General features: G+C 42.1%; 2 protein-coding genes across 5 annotated transcripts in view; one reads left to right on the forward strand and one right to left on the reverse strand.

Moving 5' to 3' along the window:
* LOC110974009 (histamine H1 receptor-like) overlaps positions 1 to 25012 on the reverse strand; it is a 117879-nt gene that overhangs the window by 65538 nt on the left and 27329 nt on the right. The window contains exon 2 of one of the 4 annotated variants that reach the window (XM_087135223.1): positions 2469 to 2618. The exons of the other annotated variants lie outside the window; for them this stretch is intronic. The gene's annotated coding sequence lies outside the window, so the exon portion shown is untranslated. The remainder of the gene's footprint in view (positions 1 to 2468; positions 2619 to 25012) is intronic. 4 annotated transcript variants of the gene reach the window in all.
* LOC110974010 (sentrin-specific protease 8-like) overlaps positions 18935 to 25012 on the forward strand; it is a 39281-nt gene continuing 33203 nt past the window's right edge. Inside the window, exons 1-3 of the mRNA XM_022225301.2 lie at positions 18935 to 19093; positions 20431 to 20519; positions 22509 to 22617. Coding sequence (XP_022080993.2) covers positions 18972 to 19093; positions 20431 to 20519; positions 22509 to 22617 — 320 coding nt within the window. The 5' untranslated portion in view covers positions 18935 to 18971. The remainder of the gene's footprint in view (positions 19094 to 20430; positions 20520 to 22508; positions 22618 to 25012) is intronic.

A 25012-nucleotide genomic window follows, 5' to 3' on the forward strand; every position in this document is an offset into this window, starting at 1 on the left:
GAGACCATGGTGCAAGTGTCATCCTAGAGTGCCCCTTGCACTTTTTGTAGTTCAGTTAGGAACAAGAGCCAACTCCTTAAATCGACTTTCTGTCGCGTTCCTAACCTCTCGCACCATCTTGTCACGTGCTTTGTCGATACAGGTAAGCCGATATATCTTATCATGTTTCCCCTTGTTTGTTATTGATGAATGTGGCGGCATCAGGATTTGTCCCGCCCACTGATAATTTGATATTTTCACACTCGGCGGGATATATGTAATCCCTGATATTTTATTTACACTTCTCGCCATGTATGCCACTTTTTACATTGAACAGCAATGTAATTATGTGTGTTTTGTGTTGTTTTATATATTTTTAGCTAGCATTCTTTATTTTAACTTGACGTAACCTACGATAGTGATATTTCTTTTGAACGTCGCTCACTTGCCATGTCACATTTTTATGTCGCACGCTTCAAAATACCCTTACTGAATCGATCATACCCTTCTGAATAACTTTTCAAACGATTGAGCATTCTTGCTAAAACTATTGACTATCCACCTATCTTGAATACTTCCTTCTCGTTCTTACATTCGCTACGCTAGTTTTATGATTTTTCTTTCCTGAGCAAAATTCCGACTTCAAATAAACGAACCGGCACAGGCCCTCAGACCATGCTTGGGGTCAACCTGTGACATGGTGATCGCGGTAATAATGACAACGACAATTACTATGTCAAGAGGCCCAGCGAAAGGACTGGAGCAAACGATAAATGTTGAGGATGTCATATGACATCATTGTGGAAAATGTATATGACAGGTGACATTGATATGAACTGCGAGGATTCCCGGGTAAAATATTACACTCGTTCTAAATACACCTGATAAAAATCAGAACTTCCGCTGGTTGTGTGTGTTTAACACAGCGTTCGGTTAAATTTCGGCTTTCTATATTATGTATCCAAGAACTTCAGCCTCGAGGTCATGCAAAAAAAAAATGTCGGCGCTAGTTAGCCAGGAAATTTCAATCACTCGCGGTTCGCCGAAATTAGCATCGCACTTTCCACCACCAACAACCCTACCAAACCGCCACCGGGCGGGAAGTGGGATCGAATGGACGGCCGGTAGGACGGTGCAAACAGGCCGCGGAATGAAGGTATTGTCCTCACGGGGCTCCTCGTCGACCATTAGGGTTGCACCAGATAACGATCGGCCTATAGAAATAGTATAATTCAGTTTCCTGGATCACAGTTCATCTTTCGTTTTCTGAGGGGACATAAAGGGCAGAGTGATCTCTGTAAACGGAGACGGGCCACCAACTGACAAACATCGGTAGAATTCACCAGGAAAGATGATTATAAAACTTCTAAAATAAAAGGGAGACACTTGAATTGGAGTTTCAGTGAAAGTTTCTCATCAACTAAACTTCACTATCAGTAAAAAAAAAAGATCAGTTTAGATTTGTAGCAGGGGCTCGTCATCAAAACAGCTTCTGGCAAATAAGTTAAATATATGTCTCGCAACAGTAGCTCTATACACCAAGCGTTTTTCCTTATGTCTCGCGCTTTGATGAATATACATTCTTGCTTATTTCTCCACTCGTTTTAGTTTCTATATCTACAATTTGTATAAATCAAATGTCATACAGGACCACGTGATGGAGGTTGTTATTGTACAACACATGGCTCAGTTTAGCCAAATCGATGGCGTGTAAACGTTCGCTGTTTATACAAATATATACATCAAAATTGTTCAACAATAATGTGACTACGTTGGGGAGGTGAAATACCGGTCCTTGAAGTGTTAAGTTTCGTTCATCAGTTCAACAGTACAGGTATTTATTATGAACAAAGTAAGAAATGACAGACCTATTTCAGTAATCGTTATTATAAAACCTAAATAGTTTCCGTCTGTTCCTTTGGTGGGTTTTTTTGCCAACAGCGTTGTCAGAATGTCCGCTGCTCGATTATTACGTACTGCTGATGACAATAACTAGTGTTATTTCATTTCCTGGAATGGTTCTAATCTTCCATAAACAAGCTGACAGTTTTGTGTACCTGTTGTCTTGATGTTTGCTTGCAAGATATGGCAGTGATAAATAAGGTCTACTGGACTGTATTCATAACATTGTGTAGGCAATCTGGAATTGAAAGTGAGGTAAAACTTTCTTTCTAGGAACCTGAGAGTAAAAAAAACAGCTGCAAAGTAAAAGTTTAATACAAATTCATGTCAGGTTTTTGTTAAGAACAATTTAAAGTTTGCGATTTTTATATTTAATGCTTCCCCGTGAATGCGGTCCACGATTACTGTAGCTGAGAAAGACTTAGTTTCTCATTTTTGGTTTGGTATAAAGGCATAGTTTTGCCAGATTAGCAAGTCGAATTACTCAGCCATTTTAATGCTAGCAGCATACCTAAGTTATTATTCAGTTTATTATAACTAGCTGCAAATGCATTGCAATCTCCAAATGATAATGCTGAAAGACTTACAATTATGTTGACACTCTGCCATCTCCGATTACCCTAGGAATAAACAGTATCCAACATCCGTTTACGATCTCATCAGCTACGGTGCTAGTGTAGTCATGCAGCAGAGCGTCCTATTTCGACGCACGTGCATGGCTTTTTCCTACATCCGTCCTGTAGGCAAAAATGATTACACTTTCTATTTCAGTTGAACCCATGAGCGGGACAGACCATGCACGAGTGACCTGTGTGATGTGTCAGAAGGTCGAGTTGCATTTCCGAGTCAACTACTTCCACAGAACTGCCAACGACCGGATTCACCACGAAGCCCACGCTCGCTCGGCCACGGTACAAAAAAACAACACTGAAAAATATGGATGATGAGGATCAGATAACGTTCGGAATAAAAGGTTTTGACAGTTTGGGCCAGGCTTGAACTACATGAAACCCGATTTTTGAAATGACTCGGTTTATGTACGGTTAGATTCATAGCTTTTTATTGTTGTGGTCATTCGGACTGTTGTAGTTAATAAGTGGGCATTGCAGTGGTGAGGTTGGTATGTGGTTGTTTTTGTCGAATGTGTCGTGTTTGTGTTTGTAGTTTTAATCATCAAGATTGTTGCTGAGATTTAGATGTTTTTTAATCATCGATCATTTCTGTGTCTATAGGTAATTCGCTTGCCATACAAAAAAGTGTTAATGCTTTAACAATGAGTAGATGAACAAATTCTAAGTAAGACAATTTGATTAACCTTAAGCCCTTTGGGATGCTGTTCTTTTTGAGGCCTTGTTTTACATTTTCCTTGCCCGAGGAATCAACCACGATGGAGAGTCGACAGGCGATAGATAACAAGGCTGGCTCCCATGACAAACAGTAGGGCTCTTTTAAATGTCACGGCCGTTGTGTTCGGGGAACAAACACTTGGAACCTGACAGGCTTCGGAATATACCAACAGCTCGAGTACGGCGGTCATAGTTGTCTTGGTCTCGGATGATAGTGGTCAGTATAGGGATTAGAAAGAGGGCCGACGAAAGAAAGTCCTGCAGAGTAATTTTGACAGCGTCGTGCATCAATACGATGGGAGTGGGTCTTTTTCGTACATCACTTTAACAATTCTGATACGTTGAAATTAACTTATTGTTTTCGCTTGGACTCTTATAGTTTCTCTTTCACCAGAGAGCAAACAATGCCTACGATGACTTGGGATGAGGTACAAGCTTACTGGAAGTATAAACTGATGGAATTTCTGTACATATGCGCCTATCTCCAGACTAGACATCCCTTCCAAAGTGAAATAAAAGTATCAAAAGTGTCCGATTTCCGGACATCCGGAAATCGGCCTCCCCCCCGTCACCACTGCCATGATGTATGGGGTTGACATCTTGCATGAGCAGAAGCTCCAGCACACGTGGTCGCTCTCCAAACGAGGGTCGAAGTAGGAAAACTAATATAATTAGTGTGATGTAAGTAACATTGCAGTTCAGATGTAACACTGATAGCATTTTTTTTTAAATATAAACTTCAGACAAAGCAGAGAGGGAAGACTGCATGGAGCTCTTCCTATGGGTAGTTTCCTGTACCGACTATAATCCAAATATTTATATGCAGAGACTGGATTCAAAGCAAATGCAACGCGAAGCAGCACGTCTTCAGTATTTCAGAAATGTATGCCCGCGTGTTGGGCATGATAGGACCCGCATAATCGCAAAGAAAACCCCCTCCCGGAGCGAGTTTTAAAAATCAATAACATAAATCGAAATTCTGCGGAAAACCATTTCTCTGATTAGTATAGTATATCAGAAGTAATGAAAGAAAGCAATATACCCCCGGAAACCTTGCCTTCAGGGGACACCTGACCCATCTTTGGTCCCGATTCCATACGGGTCTCTAAACTAGGTGTCTTCCGCGGGGGCTTCCACTGGAACGGGACCGTGCGCAGTTTACACCATACACCGATTTGTGCCCCGGGCCGAGAAGCGACCCGTCCGACCTGGTGTGATATGAAGAATGTAGTCAGGCTCGGTGACTACTCAAGACGCTGGTGGATCCCCTCCGACATCGCCTGTCAGGATGTGTGATGTTCGGGAGAAAAGGAGGGGCTGATCATTAATATTACAATGTCATCGCGTACGACACCTTGTTTTAATTATGGTGTAGGGCAAAGATGCCCAACGATTGCAGGTTTGGACGTAAATTTTGCGGGACATGCTCGCAGGTTCCCTGAGGCACGATATTATTTTTATGAACATTACTGCAATCTTCGCCATGCTCCCTTGGGCTCGTGTGACCAGAAACAAACGCATGAACGCCAAATATATCGATACACAAGAGACGTTTCACCTTACAGTCAGAACCCGAAACGACGGTAAACGTATGTAAATCGGGCAGTACTGCTGGCAGTTACTGAGGGTCGACCCCCGACCTTCATCGGTATAGGCCTGCTCATTTCTTTGCACAGAATCGACACCACGGGCATCGCTCTAGTTTGAATCAATTAAACAGCTATGCTTCAAGCACAGGCTGTACTTTTGGGAAGTATAGTGTTAACCCCTGAAGGTGGGTGCCATTTACAAAAGTATCATTTAATGCGCGATCCAGAAGCGTCTGGTGCCACGGCTTCTTATCGCATTTTTCTAAACGTAATTTGGCTTTCATTGGTGCGCGTTACAAAGACAAAGACAGATTCAGAAGCAACACTTCGGGGGTTTATACCCAGCAAGAAATGAGACCGAGGGGTACCCCTCCCCAACATGTCCAGTCCCTATACACATTCCAGACTATTGTTACTTAACACATCCCCCAAGATGTCTGAAAAGAATTCCCCAGATTCCTGCGAGACAATGACCAACACAAAGCAGGGGGGGTTCTCTTCGTCTCATACCTTGCTGCATATGCAGGGTTGGGGACTTTTTCGGGGGGGACATGTTTTTTTTGGGGGGGGGCAAACATTTCGATTTTTCTTATGCATCAGTAACCTCCTAATATGGCCTTGCTGACAGGGTGGGGCTGCATTTGAAAGAAGGGGAATGAAATGAACCACGAATAAATTAGCCGTTCTCTCATTATATAGATTCGCCTAAAAGTTCTGGGCTCCTTTTGGGAGGGATCACATCCCCCGTTAACCCCCTCCCCTGGATACACCCTTGTACAATGACAATAGGTAAACATACCTTGAACAGCAATCACGCATTAAGACCAACCCTCCCCTCAAAGGTATTTGCAATAATGTATTTGGTTGGGGGTACCGTTGAGGGTGCCTCTCTTCAAAGCGCACCAGCGATACGCAGGCCCTACATCATGGTAGAATTCACCAGGAAAGATGATTATAAAACTTCTAAAACTTCTGTCCAAAAGCTGGACATTAGTCGGTAGATGCTCACTCCCTAAGACACAGACACAAACAAGCCAATCACACTACCAGAAAATGGCGCCACGACTGTGCTAATGAGTACGTGATTATCGTTACACAGCCCTATATCACCAGCCAATGCCACACGCCCATCATCATTATTATAGTGTACGACAGACGCATACCGTCTACTTGACGTAATGGATGGCTCTTTAACGCGTCAAGGGTCCTGAAGGTGCGAGGCAATCAATATTAGATTCGGACGTGGTGATTAGCTTTGAAGTGGCTATTACATCCGAGGTTAGGGATGCTACTGAGAACTTGGAGAAAGGAAAGACGAAGAAAGGGGAATTTTGAAGGTTGAAGGTAATTCACAATCTGTTCAAGTAATTCTTGGGGGGGGGGTTACCAGGGAAACAAAGTCTTTTTAATTTGTGTTTCTGTTGCCTTGACGCAACACTACGAGAACAAAATAAATGGAAATGAGGCCTTACTTCTTCAAGACTGCTTTAAAGCCACAGCCGCGGTCGACGAGTAATAATTATCCCGACTCATGACGCCGCCAAAACTCTAGACTACGTGCAATTTTTCTAAAGCCAGTGAACAGTATTGATTTCCCTTCGGTCGAGAGAGACGATTTCCAGCGGACAGTCGGGGCTTGGGGTCCAGGGAGCCAGTTCTAACCCCCCCCCCACACGATCCCGATGGCGGTTGAGAATTAGAAATTAACGGCTGAAAGGCGAATGAGTACCCGGTGTCATTCCGGGTCCAATGGGAGTACGGATGAGTTACCTCACCGCCCCGGACAGCCGAGTAATTGAGAAAGATTGTGCCCAGAGCGGTTCAACAGCCGGACCAACCGCCGAACCCGACCGGTTTCCGGAGGCCAAGTCGGGCTGGAGCATGGAGCTGGCTTCACCTCTACGGCCAGAGGAGGGGGACCCTTGAGGGCTGATGGAGAAGTTGACGGGAGAAGACATAATTCGTGCGCCGGAAACAAACCGAATGAGGGCTGTAGGGGTGAGAATTAGTTAATGGGAGACGGCAAGGGCAGCAATAGATGAGGGAAAATTGTACTCCATGCGAACAGAGACCGATGTGTTCTGATCGATTGAGATAAACTGCAATTTGATTTGACTTGATTTTGATGAACGAAGGGTGATCAAAACCATACCATCTGAAAGTTTACTGGAAGTGATAAATAAGTAGCCAATTTTTTTTTTGCCAACACAGACTTCAGGCTCCACTTCTTGTACATTTTTCTTTGCATGGTGTTAATGTCAATATTATAGGAAACCCATTTCAAACGTAAGGCGTTTCCATTGTTCTAATACAAATATTATCCACTATGAAAGAGCTTTCAACTTTTACCATACATTAGCGCACAAGGCATTAACTCCATAAAGGACGTGGAATTGACCCGTTCTGCGACTTCCCCGTCAACTTCTTATCATAACACCCTTCAAATACGCCATCATATCCACCACATGACGTAGCCACTACGTCAGAGTAATATGAAACGAGCAATATAGGTACCTACCAAGCAATCGCTGTCCGCAAATCATTCCGCACGGGATCTGCACAAAACATAGTGAAACAAATTTTGAACCTAAGGCTTGTAGTTCAGCGCAGTCTCGGGGGAAAAGTGTTGCTGGACCAAGTGACGTAACTAAGCGAGGGGGGCAAGGGGCAAGTGGGCACGCTCCCCCTTGAAACCTCTGTCACCCCCACCGCCACTACTACTACCCGTGAAAACAAATCTGGTGATCGTCCCTCTTGATCAGTGTTTTAATTGTGACCGAACCCACTCAGTGACCCCTTCAGACAACAAGGGCCCCCAAGTGCCAATGATTAACGTAACTCAATTACAATACCTGCTGGATCGACCTAGCGTACCTGTCTCCTCTTAATGATCGATTACTGTTTTTGGTTGCAGATGCCTGCCTGTAGAAAATTTCGAATTGTTTTCGTCAACACATCAAATGAATGAGTGTAGATACCCCCTCCCCAAAAAAATAAATGGATGAATAAACAAAATGAACTTATCTTCTTAGACAAAAACCTTCCAAAATGGCCGACATGGAACATATTTTTTCTCGATAGTTTGAGGATTGTAGCAATTTTATGCATGCACGCGGAATGATCAACAAAGTTCCCGTGAATAGCGAGCTCTGCACGGAACAAGACAGGACTCTTTGTATGATTTCCCGAATACTGTGGCAGAACGGAAAAGCCAACGAAGGTGAAGATTATGACGCTAATATGCTGTGAAGCCAATTATTTCTCGGGAGCCCGAGCCACCTACGGTACCTGGGCAGTAGTCGAGAGCCTTGTAGTTCGGCTCTTTACGACGACACTTGGTAGCGTTGAGTGCTGCCAGAGACCACTAACAACTCGCGCGATATAGGCCAAGTGCAAAGCTGCAGAGAACCTGCATGTGTTGTTTTTACAGTAGAAATTGAAATTTGGCGGGGAGTAATTAGCTTGCAGGGAACACGCAGGCAGTTGTCTTAAGGGCTAGGACTAGTGGATCGTGCGCAGCGTCTGGCTGTGGCCGGAGTATTACGCGTGCGTCTATGCGGCTAGTGGCTACAGTCCGTGTGCGGCTGGGCTTCCAAAGGGCGATGGTGTTCTCTCCATTCGCAACCGTAACATTCCAACGCAGCCCTATATTAAAGGCCTTATTCCACAAGTTACCGTGGGCGTCCTCCGAGAATCCATTTCATTTGTTCGTTTAACCTAGAATGGGAAAGTGCAGTGCTGTTTTTGAAGGAATTGCCCGGCTTTCATTTCAAGATGGCTGACTCGTGGACAAGGTTGCTGGCCAGCCAATTGGTGCAAGTTTAACTTACATGCCCTAAAATGTCTGCCATTATAACTTTTTTGTTGTCTGTGGATAGGAGGGTTCTAAAAAACCTAGACAGATGAGGGGAAGCCATCAGTAGGACTGTAAGCTTGTATTTCGGAGGTATTTGGACAAAACCGAGCGTTCCACATGGCTTTATTTTACAATTCAATGTAGGCATCAGTTTTCAAAATGTCAATGTTTGTCATTACTGTTTTAAAAGGTGATCATCTTGGAATGGGAATAACACTAAAAGACATTCGTTAACATGGCAGAAATAGAAAAAAAATCCAGGAAATAGAACGTTTTCATTTTATGTTTATTTTGTTTGATGTATTCTTGGGCATTTTTCTGGATAGTTATCATTGTTGTCTACAGCAGCTTATAGACTGGTCTGCAATAACACGGTTTGGAAATATACTTTTGAGTTGTATTACATACGGCAGTGTGAACAAGCGGTGTTGTAGTTACCCTGGCAATCTACAGTAATCCAGTGGCCGAAAGCCTTCGAAGCTTTTTTGAGATGTTGCTCGCCACAAGGCATTGTGACGTGTTGTTCCCCCCCCCGGGATGTATTGACAGGCTCGTTCGCGAGGACAACGTGGACGGTACCCAGATTGACCTCAAGCGAGAGGACTGTCCACCTTGAGCAGAAGCACCCCCTCATCCGTTGAAAAGAGCCATGTTCAAGTTGGTGGGGACCGGGAGTGTTCATTTTGTTGGCATCGACACGACTGTAACGCATTTCAAAATTGTTGGTGAACATGAAAGTGCAATTCCTCACTGAAGGAGCCTCCATGAAAATTGCGCCCTCTCCTGGTTCCGCTCGGGGCTCAATTACACTTAGTGAGCCTCTGCTCAGAACATGGGTACTTTGATTTTCCCACAAAGGGTCGGTGATCAGTTGTGTGTCAGGCCCTGGACACTCTTCAAATTGCCACGTGGAGCGCTATAATTATTTTAGCTCAAAATTAATAGTCATATAAAGCTGCTCAGCATTTATATCAGCCACGCTTAGAAACAAAGGTGATAATAAAGTACGGCAAATCTCCTACTCGATCGGTTTCAACTGAAAATGTGTTGAATCTGAACCATTCAAAACGTATTGTGTTCGGCAATATGAATGGACAGGGTCATGAACAAGGTTGCCTCTCTACGTTTGAAATTCACCTTGACCATCATGCAGAAATACACGTTTTCTCCAGTGTACACTGCTTTGACTATAGTGTCTCACGCTCGAACGGCCACAGTGTTGTTGATCTCTGCATTAAAGGCTAACCCCACCTCCTTTCTCTTTTTCCGAACCCGTTATCAGATCAACGGTTTGCCAGAAGACACGGATAAAGATATTCAAATTTATGCGGTAAGTGTAACAAATGTCACAAACCCTTTCGAGGACCTGTGAAAGAAACACACAGTTGATACATTTTCTATTAAGGAGTGTATAATATCTGTAAATTGAGAAGCTCATATCAAAATTAGAAGTTTAACACTTATACGTTAACACTTACACACCTGCATACCCTGATAAGGTTTCTTCCATCTACGCCATGAGAACCTGCAGAAGACAACGTGAAATGTTATGTTTCTTCAGCATATGGGCCTCAAGTTGGACCAAGAGGGAGCTTTTTTTAATTAAGCAACAGAGGCCCCTTTGGTCGGAACTGAACTTCGCTGGTTCTCGAACGACTAGGAAATGTACGTGTCACTGTCGCATCGATATCAACAAATTGAACACTCCCGACCAACGCTGCTCTTTTTCGACCCATGATCAGGGGGTGCTTTTGCTCGAGGCTGTAGCAGAGTCTAATTTTTAGCCAGTTCATTTAAGAAATGTTTAATTCAGTTTGGAAACTTAAGAAGGTATTCCTTTTAGTAGTATTTGATGTACTTAAACCAAAAGGATTATTTAGATATTGTCACGTGTTCGGGTCCAGTTTGCATAATTTAATATTGTTTATTTTGTTCAAATAATATTTTTCAAAATTTCTTTCTGCGGTATATCCTTTTTGCAATAATGGTGAGAAGATGACGGCAATGGTTACCTTTCTCCAGTTTACAAATTCTGAACAACGCTGCGCCGTTTTCATGCCGTGTCGAGCTCTTTCAACTTACAGTTATAACGATGGTTTCCTTGGATGCCTGAAATGCTTCGGGTCAGTGCCCGAGGGGAGAAACGGCTGCCGAATAAAACATGATGCACTCACTGGCACTTCTTCGCTGGTCGTTCTGAGAGGGCACACGGTCACGACTCACGATATTTATCAAATGCGCTTTAGGCATATCTTTTCCGATTGCCCGTCATTCTAATGTCGTATCACTGTCAGGAAAGGTATAAGTACCAATGAACATCATTCGGAGCCAACATGATCAGAGACCATAATTGAGGCCCAGAATATTACTGGCAACTTTTCACTTACAGACACTTGACAGAGTGCATTAAAGTGTTTATTACTGAAATACACCACTGTACAAAGGAGCCGTGCAGCGGTATAACGGTAATTCATATTACCATTTGAAAATTCGTTATGCAGGTTATCCGGGGTATTTAACTATCTCGCTGCCAATGAACCCACCGAATTAAGGTGAAACCGAAGCCGTTATCAATTCATGCAAAAAGAAGTGGATTGCGTTACGATCGCATCTTTGAACTCCGGTGAGCATTTCAACTACTGTTCTCTCGATGTATAGTGGCTAGAGCGTTTTAAGTAAGAGGACAGTGGACCGTGACGGTGAGCTCAAAGACTGTACCAGCTTAAACAATGCCATAATCATGACACGCTCGTGCACACAGAGGCAGAACTCACGATCAGCAGGGAAACGTCTTCCAAGGATAGACAAAAACAAACACCTTTCCGTCTTTCAGGTTGCACTCTCGGCAGAATTTCACAAAGTACAGGGACGTTTGTTTCAGCCATTTTATTTTGAAGCTCGAAACACTAGCTTTTAACACACCACTCAAAATACTCTTTCTCCATCAAAATAAAGTTAGGGGAAGGGGAATGTAAATCGACATCCCGGGCAAGGTCAATGGCCGTTTTCTTGTTTCGTTTGTCGCTCTTGAGCTTTCAGTAGCAACTATTCTAAAGAAGAACAAACATGGAGCACTATAAAGCAGGTCGATCACCTTGCCTACATGCCGTATTGACCAGACGGGGTGAGAAACACTTAGTACCAGCCACTCATGACCCATTCCCGTGAGCTATTTACCACACTGATGCGCCCAGGTTTCTCCGAGTTCCGCACAGAACACTCCCCGCTTGCAAATGTACTCCATTTCCAGGACTGTCTCGGGGCTCTTTCAATACTCCTGAAACCGGAATCTGTGGATATCCCCACAACTGGATGCGTTGTCATGCGCACTCCACCGCAGCACGGAAGAAAGGAGAAAGGAAAGATGGAGAGATGAGTGGCGCCAGGGCGTGTGGGGCGCTGAGAGCCAAACACAAGATATCATCGCAGTGTTTGCACAAACTGGGCACCAAGCCATCGTTGACCCATTTCGCTTCTCTCTCTCTCTCCTCCTTGCACTCCGCTGCTTCACTGTCACCCGGACGGCACTGTGAACGAGAACAAGCTCAACATCTGAGGAACCACTAAGTCTTGTGCGACTCCTGTCGATTGGAGATGCCTCCCTAATTGATGAGGGATTGATGGTGAAGTGCATATCAGCAGAGAATTGGACAAAGTTAATATGTTGTGTAGTGACAGTCAAAATATCAGAAGCGACTTTTCAAAGTTACACAGTAAGATTCTGGCCCACAGCTGATAAGTTAACTTCCTATCAACTGTCTGTAACATTAAAGTAACATTACTCCAACATTTTTAAACCAACAATGCACGAGCTCGTATGGTCAGAGACGCTCGGGGTATACATTGAGCAATGTCGGTCATGCGTGCTCTAAATGAAGGTATATAAGGACGCGTGGGTATTGGAGAGGATTATTATGCACTTCCTTTACGCTGGCAGGCCCGCTACCAACTCTTACCTTTCTTTATTAGTCAAATGGAGGAATAAGGAAAATGGACGGCGCGGCCCACTCTTATTTTGAACTGCCCTCTTCGAGCGATTATGGCGCACGTTCTTCCTTCCAAAGTTCCATTGGTATCGTTGGCACCAATAGAGACGAATAGGAAATCTAAGCGATGATCATTGAAGTTCGCGTAGTGTTCGATTTTGTAGGATTTTATAGCTTCCCAAAGAGGCATGAGTGTCATTGTTGCAGTGTAATACTTTTGTTGTTAGGTTATTGTGCATTTAGCGTGCACTTTGTTTTTTTAAACAAATTTTATTTATTGATGTTTCATGTGCTTTGCTGTACAGTGTTAGTCTTTGAATAACAATTGTGAAGGTATATAACTTTAAAGCTTTATTTTTATTGAACATGTATTTTTGATGAGTGGTTATAGGCCCCAATGGAAACAAGTTGTAGTAAACTGTTTGGGCATACCCTGGATAAATAAAACAAATAAGTAAAAATGTCACACTATAGACTTCCGTGACTGGCTATTCAAACCAACATTTGTGCGTAAACATGTATTATCCAAATGGGAGAACACTCAGTTGCAGGCAACGTTTGTGTCACTGAAACGCATGGGCCTGGCACGCTCGTCCGAGTTACTCATGTAGTCAACCAGACCTGCCGATCGAACATCGATGAGACAAGGTTCATCGTAAGTTCAAGGATCGTTTAATCTTTCTTGGACGAACTCGCCCGATCGACGTTCGACTCAGACTGATTTGACAGCATGCGCCATAACATTGTAAAGCGGGCATGCGCATGACGTTGGGACACTTGTTACCAAGGGAAAACAGATGCTTGTGGGGACATTTTTATCCCACAAGGCCGGTGAATAGAATTGCAGAAAAGTTCTTTTAAGGAGGAAAATACACGCATGAAGCTCGTCAAGTGCCGTAGCGCATCGGTCCACAAAAAAAATTGATCGATGACGATGATCGCCACATTGGTAAAAACACTCAGCACACACTTACGTCGCTTTTTCAATTTTAGAATTAATTGCAACGCTGTCCCCGAGTGCTTTGTATATCAAGTAGGTGCTATCCAGCAATGAACAACACAGTATGGAGAAATGTAGGATGAAGAGGCGATTCTTCAAGATAGCATCATGTCCGACGTGAAAGCGGTGAAGAGTCTCTAAAATCGAAGAAGCGAGCAGCGACCCCCAGGTCAACCTCACTTTAAACTATTCATTATGGTTTACCGGTACCCTCTGCTTTCATTAAAGGTCATATTCAAGGCCTGTTTATCACTGGAATCGATTCAATTGGTTTACTCTACTGAAAATTATGGGAATCTTTTTACTACATCAAGTTTGTTTGTTGGGGTGTTGGGGTGTTTGTTTGTTTGTTTTTGAGAATTTAATCCCTTGAAGTCTCTGTAACTCCTGTGGTTTGTAAAAAGTAGTCCCCCTTAAACCAAAACAAAACAAAACAAAAACACAGAAAACTGAGAGTCCATAATTATGGGATTCGAACCTGGTTGGTTGGCAATCTTTCCCATAAATTATTCCAGTTTTCAGACTGAGTCGGTATAAATGTTGTCCACATCCTGCAGTTTATGTCGATTAGTTTGTTTCACCACCTCAGTTTGCATTTTAATCATATCCTATTGTGTATACAAATCAATAATGTTATGGATATGACATGAAACCAACCTCTTTCATTATCACTAAGAACTGTCTCTCAAGCCTTTGATTTGAATACATGGTGTACAAACGCTTTCAGAATGCCTTGAAGCAACGATAAGGAGTTTGTGGCCAACTTTTCTGCCACACCTGCCATAGACGTGGCAAAAGTATGTTTATCTTTATCTCTTCAGTAGATTTAGTGGCGTTCGTTCATCTACGACTGCACTGAATGAAAGTCCACATTTTTCGGAAAGTCAAATACAAAATCTTTGATGCAACCACTGGGACAAGTGGTCACGTTTTGAACCTTAAATTAACTGTTTTTCGCATTATGACCCCCCCTGCCCTTTTTGATTTATCTGTACGCTGTATTACAACTTGAATGTCACTCCATTTGGTCGATGGACAGGGGTATTTTCGTTGAACCGACTCAATTCCAAGGTTTTTTTTTCGACCGCCACACATTGAGTGTAAGCTCTGGGAACGCACAGGTACTCCACGTGCTTGAAATAATCAATTAGGCCGCTTGCGTCTGACCATGCGTGAAACGTTACCCTCCCATCGCCAGTAAACCGTGAATTCATCATGTCGTAATCGGATACCATCCAACCAGAATTAGCGAAGGCAAAAAGGTATCGACCGGGGGTTAATTAAGAACAACGCTTCGGAAGTTGGCCTTTATGTCGCCTTTTGGTATAGAGGGGTTGCGTGCGGAACTCGGGAGCACTCGGGGCGTGGGACCGGTGGATCTGCCGCTGCCGATCGCGAGAAGCAAGCGAGAAGTGACGGTCGAAGTTTTATCAAGGTTTGATGGGGCTAAATTATACACCTTGGCAAGGTTTTTTTATGCAACCTGAGGATCAAGCCTGTATAGAACAATGCCCGAGGTGGGCGCCATTCTCGGCGGAGACATTGTTCCACGATTAAGTGATTACGTCTCGATGCTGAAGAAGACATAAATAAAGGCTAGCGGACGCTCATCAGTGAGTAATTTAGTTTTATAAATTTAAAAACAACCTATAAACAAATATAAGAACTTATTAACATGAGTGCGTATAATGGTCATTCGAGTGACATCCCAATTCCGCGCTTCGTATGGGTACCGTACACAATGCAGTCTGCAATATTGGGTCCTATCTCCACTCTAAGATACTACATAAGCAGTTGCTAACTCCCCTCATAACCTTGGAAAATGATAATGAAAGCAATGTACTTCGGACTAAACATTTTCCATAATATTTCTCTTCCTCAAGGGGACCGTACCTCCATACACCGACAGCGCGAATTTGCCACTCGTGGCCCCTCATGCCATGTGGTATAGGAAAACATGGTGTTGGTGCAGAAATGCACTTCCGTGGATTCCAAGTGTTACAAGCCAGGGAGGCTACAGCTAGCTGCAGACACCGTAGGCAGTCAGAGCGGATTAATGATGTACTCCCCTGGGGAGTTCATCATCGCTTCAGTATAGGCCTATAGGCTAGTGTCCGCTCCCGGCAAGGAAGCATCCTCCTGCCCTCCGAGTCCTCTGAATCGGGCGGTTTCGGTGAAATGATTACACTTATTAAGGCCTCTGTGGATTCGACTCGATTCTGATCTCAAGTCAGTATTTGTTCTGTAGAACCATGTTTTAAATTCTACGAATATACAAGGGTAGCCGTATCCGCTGCTCATGGAGAACCACGACGCCTTTCCGTATAAGCCGATTCTCCGTGTAGTCCGAAAGTATTTTCGTATGTTCAAACTTTGATAGAAACGACGGGCAGGCCACTCGCGAGGATGCGCAAAGCCGGATTGCCCAATGCGTCAGTTGGCACTCTGTCAAGCTAGGGCCTATATAGGAAAAATCCGGAGGCCTATTCAAATAATTTTAGAGGTCTAGCTACGACTACGCCATATAGTACAGTGTGCCATACAAAAAGCACATAGTGCTTTGAATGGTCGATTTTTGGAAAATATCAAATTTGCAAGTACGCCTAGGCCCCCTACGTATCGCTCCGTAGAACTTGGCATCAAATGCAATTTCGTACGGTTGAGCGGGGTAGCGAATTAGAACGAAATGAAGTTCTTACTGTGGAATATATCACTCCGCGTCGCGCAGGTGCACTGATATACGAGTCTAGGGTGCAAGAATGTGCCATCTGTGGTCCGACAGTGACTTATTTCATCATAGGAATATTCTTGTTATTTGCAAGGCTTTTTCCCATGGGTTTTTTTCCCTGCATGTTTTCCCAACCTACAAAAAACATAAGTGAAGACGTGGTACTGATGAAAATGGCCATTGTATTTACATGACATTGATTTATCACGCAATTTTCATTTGCTTATCATGAACCAGCGTCTATATTCCTTTCTACTTCAGTATAGGTATAGTATAAAAACGATAATGATTGCAAGTCTTCCATCGAGTAATGTATAGTAATGCATCGTAACGTTACACTGTAAAGTCTGGATTGCCGAAAGAAAAGCCTATATGGTACCTTGAGTCAGCAGTATCTATAAGTAGTGCATTGATATACGATCCTTAAGGTCACAAAGAGTAGTTTGCATAATTATGAATATCAATTAAACGAAAGAAGTTATGAATAAAAGGGATTGGCGTGTCTGTCGGTCACCCTCCCAAAATTGTAATCTAAGTGTCGTGGACTCAAGAAGAACGTGAAATACGAAGCTCCTGTGCTTTCCTGCATTATTTTTGCTGAAAACTAGGACGAGGACGAACCTGATACAGACCCGTGTAGTTATGTAACTTTGATACCCTCCATCAAACATTTTTAATTTCTTTCTGGTTTGTCCACCAGGCAACGAATTAAACGCTATTTTCGCACTGCAAATTAATTTTAATAAGTTCGAGGCATGTAAAAAAAAGGGAAAAATCCGTAGCCGATTGTTCTGAATTATACCCAATTTTGTTCAGAATTAACTACAGAACTACGAAAGCGTATAGGGGCCACTTGCAAATTTTGTGTTCGATTTACTACTTGCCGCGGCGACTTAAATGTGTCTCTCCGCAGCGAGTTATACCATCTTGCCGCGGAGTTAAATTGGAATCTCGTCGCTTCAAGTACTTCAGTAGTTTCATAAATCTTATATTAGCGTGTCGTCGTACTCAGATGCACAATCAGGGTGGAATACAATGAAATTGGGTTTCAGATTGCTTTAAACAAAGCTTGATTCGACAAAGCTTGAAATCTCTTTTGGGGTATGAATTTCCATATTCAGAAGTTGAGTAGACTTACTTTAACTCCCTGGTACACTGCCTGTTGAAAAGATTACCTTGCCTTTTCATTTATACTTCTACAAATAATCCTATCTACATAACACCGCGAGGGGAACCCTGAAAAGAACGAAAAAAAAAGGAAAAAAGAGAAAAAAAGAAAAGAAAACATTCAAAGATATGAACATTAGAAATGAAAAAGAACTTAACTATATTTGCTCAAGAGAGAGAGAGAAAAAAAGAAAACCGACCCCGCCCTCCGCAGTTCAACGTTTTTGTTTCAATTAGACGGTTTGCCCCCCAACACCCCCCCCCAAAGTCCGGCGACGCCCATGCATAATTTTAGCGAGTGTGTGTGGCCATTTCGGACCAAACCTCGATGTTGATATCATTAAAATTTGCTATGATTAGGCAAAAAGAAAATGAAGGGAAGGTGAAAGGGAAGCTAACACACACTTTTCATCAACTGGATTGCAATCCCCAGGACCTTTGACCTCCCATCCATGTATTCACCATAAACCATCGTCACCATAAACCGCCCACACAGCGCAGGGCGCTGGGAAGGGCAAATACATTAGGTTTTTTTTTGTCGAGAGCACGGGTCGACTCGGACACTTCTGGCTCGGTGCGTGTGACATTTGTGCACTTATACTATATTTGGAAATTAGGGCACTAAGAACCTAAAATGTTTTGACTGTCTCAAAGCTGTGATGTATTTCATGCGTTGCGTTTGTAAAAGTGCCCCTTTCGATCGCCATTTTGAGTACTACAAAAGAATTCATTTTGACTGATGAAAGTTCAAGTGTAACTTTCAAGTTCACTTCTGTTTGTCATTTGGAAAATGTAGGACTGGTATTAAAAAAAAAGTTTATTCCTCATCTCAATGTGGAATTCACACCACAAAATAAGATTCCCTTTATTTTCTTTTGTGTTGGAAAACAAGCATTGTTGAAATGTAACATCTCCTTTTATTCCAATTAGCAATCTAAAACCACATCTCACTGCCTTTCACCCTGTTAAAGACACGTTTGAAAACGGCGCACGGAATAGGACTTAAAACTATTGACATTATATGGCTCCAGCGCAATATCAATTTGGCCTGTGACAAGATTTTATCGCTGCGATATACGTACACATTCAACGAGACAGTACTCGCCGCAGCGAGATAGTGACTCAAAAAAGGCATTTTGCAAGTGTCCCTTATACGCTTCCATACAGAACAGTGTGGTCTGAGAGCACAGAGAGAAAATAGGTTAAATTAAGCAGTTCTATCCAATACTTTAACCGTATTGTGGTGAGCAATTACCGCTTGAAGCAGTTTCTGAGTTCTCAGTGTGCGTCCATTTAGATTGCAATCAGTACCACTGAAGCACTCTTCGACGCCAAGTACATGTACAGCGTGGGCAGGATGGATTTTCTCGTAAATAGCGCCCTCCAGCGCCTGATCGCTATGTAATTGAGGAAGTGTGATGGCGGCGGGTTCAGAGCAGAAAGTTTTGAGTTACCATGACACCCTTCTCAGGAAGAGTGATTTATCGCTGCTAGACGGAGCAAAGTGGCTGAACGACAAATTGATCGGCTTTGTGTTTGAGTAAGTAAAATTTAAGATGTCATTACCATCTTGAAATACTTTGATACAACAACAGTACAGGTGAAATGCTGGTTATCATCACGCTGTGTGCAGTCCAGTGTGTCATGGTGTGTCTGACCGTCTGAATCATCCTTGCTCTATGGTCTGACGAATATTAGGCCAGCTACATAAGCTAGGTACATGGTACATGTACTTTTAGTCTGAGTAACTTAGACCCTACAAATCACCTTTTTAAACATTTGGACATAGTCGAGTGATCAGGTGATAGTATGGTCTAAGGACATGTACATCATGTACCTACCATAGCCTGCATGCTGTACATGTAGGCTCCATTAACATTTCATTTCACTCAAAATTGCTTGTACCCCTAATCAAAATCCTCCAAATTTACCCCAAAGGCTCCAACAGGGTCTTTAAACTGTCTAAGATGCCCAGCTTAGGATAAAGTGTGAATCAGAGATTTTAATAATGATGATAAGGTTCACTCACATTTGGGAAGAACAGAGAAATTTCCCCTTCAAATCAGAAATGGTCTTTTAACTTGTAGTCAAGCATGATGTAGCCATCTTGTTCAAAAGCGATTTGAACGGTATGTTAATGTCGTGGAGACGATGTCATGGTGTGCCGGTCTCTGTGGACCATTCACAAAAAGTGTGCCCTGTTGGCACAAGTATGCTGACGACTGATTCCTGAGCGCTGTGTAATGTAGCCCCCCCATGTCCGATAGCTGTGATCGCATCAAACCTATACACTGGCAAAACTTTGTTTCTTTAAACTTTGCTTTTTGTTTTTGGATTTTTATTTTTGCCATGAGAATGGGGCAGCGCGGACATCCGTGATGCTCGCAAAATGGCAGGTACCGCAAACAGCAACCATGGCGACGTACGCACACACCAGCCAGTCCGAGGATCGGATTACGCAATCTTTTTTTTGATCAGTACGTGCACGTTTGCAATTTTATAAAACTCCCTGATGTAGGCGCTGCCCCAGCGGCCCCGTACATAGAAGTTTGTGTTTGGCATTGGTTGCCCACATCGCTTGGAGCCTACATGTACACCATAAAATATTTAGAAGGACAGAGAAACAGAACACGTGCCTTTATACACGTACTGTACATAATGAAATGTACCAGTATTATGAACAGAAGCTGTAACGTACGCGTACAAACTCATATGTACACGTACATGTATGTACAGTATACATGTACCTCAGATGGAGTATTTTTCTTTTGACAAAATTGTACTTCATTTTCTTTTTTCAACACCGATCACACACTGTAGTCAAATGTCCAGATTTTTCCTTTGTTTATTTATTGCTTTTGGGGGGATTTGTTGTAGGTATTTTGAGTTTGACAAGTTCCAAAGCCTCACAGGCAAGGTGGCTTTTGTCAGTCCAGAGGTGACACAGTGTATCAAGCTCAGTCGTGGTAAGTAAAGATCAATGTTTTTGTGCAGTTAAGCAAAGGTTGTGATACAGTGACTCATGCAACAATGTATGTTTAATTTGCCTTAACCATCCTAAAATTAATAATAAGGAACAAGTTTCAACCCATGTACATGTACATGTATGTGTACACAGTTACTGTATAAAGCAAGACAGAACTCAAAGGTAGCTGGACCAAGAGAGGGCGCAATTTTCCTAGCAACAATGGCAGCTCCTTTGGTCAAAACTGCACTTCGCTGGTTCACAAACGACTATAAATGTACACGTTACATGCACTGAACTACCAGCCTGGCTCTTTTCAACCAACGAGGGGGTGCTTCTGCTCAAGGTGGACTGGGTAATGTTGCTTGGATGGCAGTAATTCAATTGGCTTAGAATGTTATGGAAAAGTTGCAAATATAAAGTGTTTGCTTTAAAAAATGTTAAGGCCTTTCAAAGGGACACAGATTCTTCCTGATTTTAAAATTGATGTACATGTAATCTGCATCCATACAGAGACTACAATTTACGTGCCTTACATGTTAATATACATGTATACATACATGTACATGTATTCTACATGCATGTACCAGCAGGACACCTAATACTGTCCATATTCTCATTTCCAGCCTCCGGCCATCATTGATTTTTTTTTTGGTCCTTGTTTTGATTTGCATGTATCAGCTGTGACAACAGACGTGCATGTACATGTATGTAAAATCTGCTCACATTGACGGAAACACAAACCTGTGCAGTTACATATAATACAATAGCGCTGGGTACTTACTCCTGCAGAGTTCAATCCAATTAAATCCCTTAAATATAATTTTACATTTTTGTGAACCAACAGCGAACACCAAAAGGGTGGTTGCAGTCTTTATTTTCCTAGAGGACAAAATAGTCCAACTGTATCCTGTACGTACGTGTACATGTATGTACAACATGTAGGTACATGGTAAGTTGTACACTTGCACTGTGAGGATTTTAAATAAGTAAAAAAAAGAACTAACAATGTGCACTTCATGCATTTTAGGTTCAGGTGTGCAAATACTGTACATGAATGCTGGTCATGTTGGTGAACAAACGTGTCTGCATACAGTGTCATCAGGAGTCACAATCTCTGTACTGCAGTAGAGTGGAATGATGCGACCTTAATGATGGCATGGAGGCTGCAATCAGTAATGCATGCACTGAAGGAGTTGGACACAAAATCAATTTGGCAGTTTGGGATGCCCAAACTCCATGCTTTACAGTGAGATCGCCTGTACGTTTCATTTACTCCATGAGGAAACTAATCATCACCGCATCTACCCATAACTTTATGAAAAGAAATCCTGAGCATGAGTAAATAGGGCTGAGTCATTTCGAATAATTCACTTTTTGAATATTCAACTTTCAATTCAATCGAATGTATGAATATTCAATACTTTTGAGCGGTAGATTGTTGAAAATTAAATCATATACATGTATATGTACATGTAAATCAGTTGCAATAATGCACACAATTGTACATTGTAGTCACTATAATAATGTAACTTCTCCAGTCTAGGAGTATCTCCAGCCACAATTTCACAAGATTTAAGAGACGAAAAATACATGTACTTCTTTCCCAGTTGACAATTTCTATTCCGTTTATTCTTTTATTGAGTAATTTACTTCTTGAGTCATTGTGAGATTTCTGTCGCTTTTCATTTGAATCTGCTTGAAACAAGCCTCCACAGTACAATTTTTCTCATTTAAAATAAAGGAAATTTCTCCCTGTTCATGAATTTTGTGTTCGAATATTCAAATTTGGAAAATTCTATTCGAATATTCAATAATCGATCAAAAATTCGGACATTTGGCATAGCCCTGTGAGTGATTAAGAAACATGGTGTTAATTACATGTTGGTACATGTACGTGTACATGAGCTGGGCGTAGTTTTGGGCTTCTGTACATATATTGTAGATGCAGACATGCACTCAAATAATCATCTTTTCTGCTTACATGTAGATGAGGAAGTGGCCGTGTTCTTAGAACCGCTAGATCTGTCCAGCAAAGACTTTGTGTTTTTGGCAGTCAACGACCATCATATGGAAACAACTGCTGGTGGCTCTCATTGGTAAGCTCGGAAGACAGAGGCCAGATAAGTGACACTTAACTTCAAGGAACACATGCATTTTTATAGTACTATACATACATGTGTATGTGCACATCGCAAACTAAATTGAAACCCTACATGTTCATACGTGTATACAGGTATGTATAGCTTGTAGAGAGCATGTATAAATTTGTGATTTTTTTTTAACAATTTTCCACATGAGAGGCTCCTCATCCTACATAACTAGCTTGTAACCACAATGTCTCATTTGTGTGTACGTAAATGTCCCTTCATAATATCTCCCTGTTTATTTACCGATGCGGTTCCCGAAGTTGTAGAAATGTGCATGTTTGACATACTGGTACATACATGTACATGTACAGTGTACCAGTGTATGGAGCCACACTTCTTGTGCAAAGATGAATTGTGTGTACTGTCCATGCACATGAACCGGTACGTGGTGGGCCAGCACAGCACATACATGTACAATGTACCGGTACAATACATGTATTCCAGTTTTCGACTGAATGTGCACAACTTTTAGCAGAAGACATACATGTACATGTACATGCACTGACATGGAAGGCAAGCGTGTTCAATTAAGTGTATCGTCATTGTTGAAGAGCTACATTGTACACGTATGCAATACACAAGTGCAGGTTGTGTTGGTGTACCGAGCAGTCAGTAAATTTCTTTTAAGAAATGAGTAAGATGAGTTTGCTATGGTACATGTACCATACTGGTATGCGTGTACACACCGGTACCATACAGTGTAATGTACATGTACATTAAAATGCTTAGTACATGTACATGTTTAAATGTGAACTATACAGCATGAGCTTTTGTACAAATGATGTACAGTGTATGTACGTACATGTACACGTGTAAGTCAAATGCAATATGGTGAAGTTCTGTTACCAGTACCTCCCACAGAGTGCATACAGGTACATTGTACATGTACATGTACACGCAGATATTGCACTACATGTACATGTATATACCGTACTTTGTCAGATGCAGTGTAATAAAGTGCATTGCTGTATAGGCACGTACATGTACCTATACAGAAGTATATTACGCTGTGCTGCTGATTTCAGAAAATCTTGAAGTTCTTTAGTATACTTGTACATACGTGCACATGTACGTACATGTACATGTACTCGCATCATGTACATGTACGATTCAAATACTGTAACAGGGTTGCTGGTAGTATGTTGCACAAAATACATGTATGTGGCAGTTCACAGGAATGTTTGAACTTTGAAACCTAGCAAAAGCAAAGTTAATGTTCACTCTTAACATAGACATACATGTATGTCAAATATACATGTAAGTCACCCATTTTCTTACAAGCATCTAACGGTACTTTTTATGGTTGCATATACATGTACATACATGTACTGTAAATCCTCTAGTCACATTTAGGCAGTTTTTCTTTTGGTTAAACGCCTTTGGACACGCATACGTTACATGTACAATGTACATTTATGTAGCAGTTCTCAAAGTTTTAATGCAAATTCATGAAGTAGTACCTCTACATGTCATAAGAGTTCAAGGCTGCTGAAATACGTGGCATCTGTGAGGTTTTTTGAGAAGAATTTAGTTTCTTCCACGCTTTGTGTGAGGTACATGTATGTCTTGCATCTTCCTCACTTACGTGCCCAATCTTTAGTGGGCAGCTGTTTCCATGGCGACTAGTGTGAACTACATTGTACAGAACAAAGCAAAAATTGACGGCGATTGGAGTGCGGCTGAAGGAATACAGTAAAAATGAATTCCCTTTGTGTCCTGCTGTTTGAACGCCACCATTGAATATTTGCTTGACGGGCACAATCCATTGCAGTGCTCCGACAGCGCCATGTGTCATACAATGCCTGCATTCAGCGTGTATCATGCCGTAATTCAATTTGGACATTAGCAGGGGACCAAGGATAGATCGTAACATTCTGCAAGATTGACAGGTTAACTTCAGAATTGTCCAAGTACATTGTACATGTTCATTTTGACTCTTGTTCTTATCGTGTACAAATGTGTCCATGAAGGCCAACTCCAATGGAAAGAATCTTTGTTGTTTTTTTGTACTCAGGGAGATATCGGTATATTTAAATTTTTCTACATTTGTTTTCTTCTGAAAGTATAATGGTTGTACATCTGCATTGTACATTGCATGTAGCAGGGCAGTTCTAGAAGTTAGGGGCTCCTTTTTTCTTCCGTGTCCCTGCTACATCTGACATATGATTTTGTAAATTCAGAACACATTTTCTAATTTCCAAGAGTACCGAATTAATGCAAATTACCTGCCAGTAGTTTGAAATCAATTCCGATGATATTTCCATGTCAAATAGCAAAGGTCAGTTATGTAACAGGGACACAAAAATTTCACGCTTTTGGACCCTTAATTTCTAGGATTACCCAT

The sequence above is a fragment of the Acanthaster planci genome, linkage group LG04 (genome assembly GCF_054643075.1).
Source record: "Acanthaster planci isolate LZ-2023a linkage group LG04, COTS_SCS, whole genome shotgun sequence".
NCBI classification, from domain to species: Eukaryota; Metazoa; Echinodermata; class Asteroidea; order Valvatida; family Acanthasteridae; genus Acanthaster; species Acanthaster planci.